The 7,706-nt window shown below is 43.0% G+C and overlaps 1 protein-coding gene across 1 annotated transcript; it reads left to right on the top strand.

Moving 5' to 3' along the window:
* The first annotated feature begins 127 nt into the window (after positions 1-127).
* On the top strand, positions 128-2,279 carry fancf (FA complementation group F). The gene is made up of 2 exons (XM_084363330.1): positions 128-221; positions 492-2,279. Exon 2 carries the CDS (start codon positions 546-548, stop codon positions 1,569-1,571), a length of 1,026 nt encoding a protein of 341 aa, XP_084219456.1. The 5' UTR covers positions 128-221; positions 492-545; the 3' UTR covers positions 1,572-2,279.
* The last annotated feature ends 5,427 nt before the right edge of the window (positions 2,280-7,706 follow it).

Genomic DNA, 7,706 nt, shown 5'->3' with positions numbered 1-7,706 from the left:
CACAAAACACACTTAAAACAGAAGAGGTAAATGTGTGTGTGTGTGTGTGTGTGTGTGTGTGTGTGTGTGTGTGTGTACTGATTTTTTTTGCCTTTTTTATGCTATTAATCGTTGGGCTTTTATTTTGAAGGAAGTTATGTTAGCTAAAGCTCCTCAAGCACGCATGCGCAGAAGCAGAAGCGCCAGCTACAGGCAGCCGGTTGTCAAAAATGCGAAGATAAGTGAGTAAAACAACAACAGTTATGTTTACCTTCACTAAATATACATTTACTAATGTGTTGTATTCATCTTTTATCCTAACGCAGATGTAACTGAAACCCACATGTGTTAAAAAGCGTTTTGTTTTGAAACTTGACACCGGAAGTTTTGTTTAACGTTAAGTTGTTCGAATCCAGCTAACCTGTTGCTCGCCTGCTAGCTAGCTCAATAACCTATTAGCGGTTTTTCGTCGACAGAGGACAGTTTGTAAGTGTTGTGCTTCTCCTCCGCAGTGACTGGGCCTGTGAGGGGCTCAGAGGCTGGACTCTGAACGCAGAGAGCGCCACATGGAGGCGGTGCTGAAAAACTTGGCGAGCACGGCGGAGCTGCTGGCCGTGGCGGCGCGGAGCGATGCGGTGGAGCAGTGGGATAAACAAACTCTGACCAGAGCTTTTCACTGGGCCCGGTACTGCGAACACGTCTTCAACAGGTTTCACAATAATCCCGCTACGAGGAGGATTATGGAGAAGCAGCTGCAGCTCACAAATCAAAGTCTGCGAGCTGCTTTCCCTGGATACACAGAGATCTCCTTCTCGGACCTCTCCCGATGTCAGCACCTGTTGCTTGTTGGTCTGTTGAACAATCCTGATCTGCCCTGCTCCATCTTGAAGATACTCTTTGACAGTCCTGTAAACACGGAGCAGAGTGACTATCAGGATGTCACAGGCTCCTGCAGCCACATCATCCAGTGTAAATCTGCTTGTAAAGTCCTGAGTCCTCTCACAGGCTTGTCAGCTGTTGGTGCTGATGCTGAGGTTCAGGGGGTAATGCTGATGGAGAGGCTGGGTGCTCTGCTGAGCCAAGGCAGTGAAGCCAGCCGGACAGAGCACTTTTTCGACTCCGTCCTCCAGGGATGTGAAGGAGAAGCAGAACATTTCTGTCAGGTCATCGCTGCAGCTCTGCTGACAACGAAAACCTCTGCTGCACAAACTGCCTCGCAGGACTTTCTCTTGGACTGGCTGCAGAACAAACACAGTGAGCTGCAGCACATGTGTTCAGCACTGCACACCACACTTCTTACAGACCTCGCCAAAAACCACCTGAAATTTAGAGATGCATACTGCGGTGTGCTGAAAAAGTGGGCCTCTGATATGGAGTACAGCATAAGTGATGGTGAATGGGTTCAAACCAACACAAATCAAACCGTGTCCTTCAAGAGACTGACTGAGCACTTTCTGGCCTTGTTTGAGGCCGGTCCCGCTCTGAGGGAGGATGTAGAAAAAGAGCTAAATGCTTTGAAAATTTCTGACGGAGACTTTGATGTCAGAGGTCTGAGTGTGTGGGGAGACCTCCTGTCAGCATTAAACAAGTGACTGTCAGTCTTTGAGTGTCTGCAGAGCCTGAAGAGATGGCCAAATGTGTCTTTTTATATTTTGATGTAATGTTTGACTAAAGGCTGGGTATTAAACATTACATTTTTGATGCCAAACAAAATGTCTGTTATATTGGAAGCTGTCAATTAGGCATGAGACGATATAAAAATGTCATGTCACGACTATCCTGTCTAACATAATGTGGATTTACGATTAACAAAATATTCTTAAAACTTTAAGACAAAAACTATAATTGCACTAAAACATGCTGGAATCACTTTAACTTTACCTTGAATCACATACAGGACGTCTTTTTTTAGTGAAAAACAATCAAAGAATCTTAAATAAGTCATCATAAATCATAAGGCCCTCCTGCACAAATAAAGGATAAAGACACTGTGGTAACCTCATCCCTCTGTTGTTTTTTAGATTGGACTCTGCAGAATTTACACACATCAGAGGGATACAATGTGCAACCCATGCCTTCAGCCATGGTGACAGGCTTAGGCAATCCAAAAAAACCAGGAAACCAATATTTCACTGCACTGTGCTGCAAGTTAGACAGCTTTTACGATGTACTGCAAGTTAGACAGCTTTTTCAAGTCATTCAAATGAGGACATTCATGATTATCCCGATAATGAAAATTCACCCCGGACAACTTATTGTGAATGTTTTTTATTGCGATTAAAACCTTTTATTGTCCCATCCCTACTGTAAATGACTGAAAGTTGACATCAAGTGCCTGCTCAGATTCGTATTCGTCTTTGCTTCTGTTCGCACAGTTTTATTAATGTTTCTAATTTGAGTCTTAATTTGATTCAGGCAAAGTTCTACAGCTGCCTAGCTTTAGACAACATTCAAGAACTTAGGGAACATTTATTAAAAGAAAAAAGTGATTTTGTAGGACAAACGTGTATTCTTTCAGAGGAACGTGTCAAAAAATATCTTTCTGGCATCGACACCGAAACTCAGGTTTTACATCAGTATTAGCAACAAAAGCCAGTCTCACACAACTGTTAAACATTGTCCAGCCATTTGCAGAGGTTTCTCTAACATTTAAATTCTTGACTCCTTATCTGAATTGTTTCTCAGCTTGTGAAATCTAATTGAATGCACACTAACATAGAATCAGAAACACGACATACTGGATATATTTACAGGATGGAAGAATATAAAATAATAACGTTCTGAAAATGCTCACCTTTCTGACCTGGTGAGCCTTAAAATACATTGCGAGGGCTTGTTTCTTTCCCACTAAACTCTTTGTATGAAATTTGTATCCATGCACCTTATATTATTAGATTTATTTATCGTTTGTTTTTTTTCTCAGTACAATTGGATATTTGTTATACATTCACAGCCTACAGGGTTTGGACAGATGGTCGAAGCACGTGACCTGACTGAATTAAACTTAAAGTAATTGTCAGGCATTGAATAGTTAACACTTTATAAATTGGTCTCTGGAGATTCAAGGCTTCATTTAACATCGTAAATTCCACCTTACGACCAAATAATTCTGGATGTGGTGTTTTAATATCATTCTGATTCTGTAGCTGATGATTTATGAGGTCCTGAAAAAAAATAGTCTGAACATTGTCTCCATATTGTGCAGACATGCAGAGAGAGATGAGTTTGATGATAAATTGTTTGAAAGGACAACAAGCTGCAGAGAAATGTCAATAAGCAGAGAAAGGAAAAGCATTCTGTGATCCAATTTACCCCTTCTCTAACTGTACACACCTAAAATCATTTCAGTTTCTCACACACCATCTGTCAGTATTGCCTTTTCGCCACAAAGCCGCACTCGGGTCTGCATCTAAAAATTTTGATTGGCTTAACGCCCGTCATGTGACCTGACTGCCAATTCACACATCGTCCATGTGTCAGAGCACCTCTGCGGTGAGGGATCAGTTAGTCAGATCAGCCGTCTTCAATCAAACCCTCCACAATAGCTGGTGTGTGACATAACGCTGGCAGACAGCGGATTAGAGAGCGTGTGCAGGGAAACACCAACACCACCACGGCTCGTTTAACACACCATGAAAGCAATTCACGTAGAGACAGACAAGGGTCACTGAGTAAGGGGCGGCGTGTACACAACCAATTTATTTCTACCCAATGAAGAACATATGCATCTGGCTGGATGGAAACCAGCACTGATTGAACAGATCTCACCTGCTTCTGTGTTATAAATATATGCAAGCTTTACATTTTTATCGTGTGGGCGTAGAGCAGATGTTAGCCAGGCGGGTATGGAAGAATTTAGGGACGTTTCTGGAGTTTATTCAGCAAACTAATGAGGGTTTTCATCCTCTGCATGTTACCAGGCAGCACATTATCATTTTGGCCTCTGACAGGTTTTTTTCATTGCTAGATTTTGTGTTTCTCGCTCTTCTTCACAGCCTTACACATAACTGGCAGAGTGGGTAAAGCAGCCATGGTGATGATCAGATGTGCTACTGTCTGACTCCGAATGAGAAGCCTCCAATTTAGTCCTATTCCTGCCTCTATGTGCAATAAATAAAAACATGATTGCCCACTATTTATACGGAAAAATACCCACATGTCTGACAACTGATGATAATAAGGAAAGCCCGTTATTGTCAATCTTCTGACAAAAAAAATCTTCTGACAGAGAGCTGTGTTATTTGGATTTAAATTGGGCATTGAGACCACCCCACTTACATGAAGCAGCTATTTACCAACCGGCTCTTTTGACTCTTAAATGTGAACAAATTGCCCTCTTCTCCCAACCTGCACGGCAAAATTACAGGGCTGTGTTATTGTATCACTTCAAACAGCAGGAGGTCGACACAGCCCCATGTTATCTATTACCAACCCACTTTAAATGTGTGATGTTTGCTTGGCTTCTAGATGTGTTAACTGAAGTAGCAGCTAATCTCTTGAACAGTGAATTTAGTATTTGTGGAAATAAGTAAGATTTCTGTCCCCCTCCCAAGTGAGGAAAATATCATATTTGGATGTTAAATTATAAATGAAATATGAAATATTTCCTCCTCTCGCATTATGTTTCTCCTTCTGTCCAGTGTATTATTGTTCTGTGTCAGCGTGGAGCAACAAACTGCAGTGAGACGTGCTGGGGGCGACTGTTGTTCTGCGGGTCGTGAAGGATAGCATTCATTAAAACTCAGATCCAGCCCCCATCTGGTGCTGTGAATAGGGAGTCCTCAGAGGGGCGGGGTGGAAGAGGGGAGGAGTAGAGCCCTCCCTCGGCACGTGCCTAAGCCGCTCCAGCCTGGCTCTTGTCTGGCCCTGGGTGACGGATCACAGAGGCAGGAGGGCCCCTCCACACACCTGTGTCCCACTCGGAGAGACGCTGGTGATCAGTGGCAGCCATCATCAGGCATGCACACAAGAAGAGGGACCAAGGCAGTGATGCTGTGAGGGAGAGATGGATGCTTTATTATGAAAGGGAGAGGTGTGATGTTTCCTGCAGAAGAACAAGATGAAAGAAATTCACATTGTCCATGAAAACTGCACTGTCAGACACTCCAGTGAGGTGCTGTGGTTGCAGAAACACTGCTGTATTTTGGCACATGAGGAGAGGGAGAGGGTTGAAACAGTGGCTGCTGTTCATCTTGGTAACAAAAAGAAAGAAAGCAGAGCTTAGTCGATGCACAGAAAATGAATCAGTAACTATTTTTAATGATCGATTAATAGTTTAAGTCCTGTTTAACCTTCTCAAATGTGAAAATGTGCTGCTTTTCCTTGTCTTAACATATTGCATTAAAGGGTAACCACCAATTTTACACATTATACGTTTAAGAGGCAGGTTATCAGATAACATGCAGCTTCCTCTGGAGCCACAAAAAGCTTCATACTATTTTTTTCACACATGAGGTGATCTTGGACCTGTTAACACACTTTAATAAAAAAATATTTGGAATTAGCCTTTAATTATCTTTTGTTTATCTTCAAGACACTTGACGGCATCACTTGAGGCTCTTGGAAATTGTGATGACCATTTTCTGGTGTTACACGATTGATCATTAAATGATTAATTGATTAATTTGGAGACCAATCTATAGATGAATAAACTGTGTGAATCACTATCAGTTGTATCTATTTGGTGGTTATGGAATGTCCATTTTTTCATGTAAAAGAAAAAGATGATGTGCAGGAGATCAAAATAATAAATAGAAGCTTTGTTATTCAGATCTCAAAGCGACGCAGTGCCAATATCTTGTAAAATCTTATCAGCCTCTCGTCCTTTGTCTGTGTGTGAGATAGGAGCATGATATGAGCGTGCTGTAGAGAGGAGGGTATGAAGCCGTCAGTGTGATATGGGGGAGGGGAAGTGGAAGGACCTGTGATAGATTACCTCACATGCAACTGTAGGAAACCAGCTCTGTGGAAGGAAAAACAATTGGATGTAGCAACCTCCCTCCTCTTCTTTTGATGGTGGACGATACAATCCTCACAGGTCTTAAAAAATGTACAGCATCGCTCCTTTCATTACCGTGGCTGAGATCAAATCTAGTTCGGTGCTTATAAATGTTCCAGTGAGCTTGGAAAGTATGCACAGATGAAAACAATGATAGCACACAGAGCTAAACAAGATGGAGATGTTTCACAGTGGACGCCATTTGCATAGCATATCGCAAAAGGGAGGAGTTTTTTTTTTCTTCTAAAGCAGAAGCTCATTGAGAAAACAGGAGCTTTTTAAAAAATCATGAGGGGAGTCATTTTGGAAACAATCTTTTAAAAAAAAAAAAAAAGAGAGAGAGAGCAGAGACATATAATGTTATTATGTGTAAGACAGACTGATTCAGGGTGCCAAGCTCTCCATTAATAAAGCAATTACCAAGGGAGGAGAAGGAGGAGTTTGTAAATTCAATTGCCCCGAGCTGGTGTAATGTCATGCTGGAGGGTGTCATAAAACAGTAATTACTCCAGCACTGCTTTGAGATTTTGGGTTATAATTACTGGATCTTTTAACATATGAGGGAGCTGAATTTTAGATTGTAGGTTAAAAAATATATATTCGGGCAGCAGTGCAGAGAGATCGCTGTGTACAATTTGGGCTGCAGACTAGAGAAGAGAGAAGGGATCAGGAGGATAATTGCATGCAGGCAGCGTCCCAGGGGAGGAGTGCAACCCCGTCATCAAACACTCATTCTGGCTGGGCCTCATCCCATTACAGTCCCCCAGGAGCCAAACTGCACCTGCCCCACATACTGACGACTACTCAATCCCCCTTCTCTCACCCTCATGATTACACAAACAGCACCAACAGCATCGTGATAACTAAGTCTGGGATGCTGCAAAAACACAGAAGGTGGAGGCTGGTGAAGAATTTCTGCCGTATGAATGAAATGTCGACACCAGATTCTGTCCAATTACCGAGCGCCCCAACAGGCACGTCACCGGATCAACAGCCATGACCACAACGGCTGGTTAGGCATGAGAAAACATGTTCCACGTGGCTGGTGGCACAATTGTGTTTCTGTCAAATTAACATGTGCACTGAGGGGCAGGCGGCGTTGAGCGTTAATGGCTTCCCCTTCTCAGCTGGCCAGATAATCGGAGGAGAAACTGAGATTTATTGTAATTGCTGCCACTGCTGCTAGAGGAAGTGTTTCAGACATGGAGCCGCTTCCTGTGATCGAAGCATCAGTCAACACAGACTAACTGTAGACTCAACGCTGCGGCTGCACATTAAATTGATTCAGACTGTCCATCATGTGCATCAACATGATGGTCAACACCTTAACACCCACCCCAACTGACTTCATGCCTGTCTATCATTTCGTCTCAGGTTAGAGGGGCATCATTTGCAAGATTCACCTGCACACTTCTGAATCACCTATTGTACAGTCAGAGGAAGGTGGAAAACAAACCACGTTTAATGGCTGCCAGTCGGTCACATCGCCATCATGCGTAATGAGGACCTTCAAGAAGCTTTTCAGACCTCTGATGATGGTCTCACACTTTTTAAGATGTTGGTCTCACATTCTAAATCTGCTCCATATGAGTCATTCCCACCCTGCAGAGGCTGAGAGGCACAGTCATCCTGGTCTTTGATTTGTCTGGAGCTTTACACACCATCCAGCCCTTCCTGCTGCAGAGAGAAGCGTGGAGGGCCTGCATGTGGAGGGATGGACACCATTTTT

The sequence above is a fragment of the Pagrus pagrus genome (genome assembly GCF_965226575.1).
Source record: "Pagrus pagrus genome assembly, chromosome: 10".
Classification (NCBI taxonomy): Eukaryota; Metazoa; Chordata; class Actinopteri; order Spariformes; family Sparidae; genus Pagrus; species Pagrus pagrus.
The sequence above is the reverse complement of the archived record's forward strand: the minus strand, read 5'-3'. Positions and strand labels throughout refer to the sequence as shown.

Excerpts from the sequence above, each read along its gene's own strand:
- fancf (XM_084363330.1), top strand. The coding sequence starts at position 546 with ATGGAGGCGGTGCTGAAAAACTTGGCGAGCACGGCGGAGCTGCTGGCC.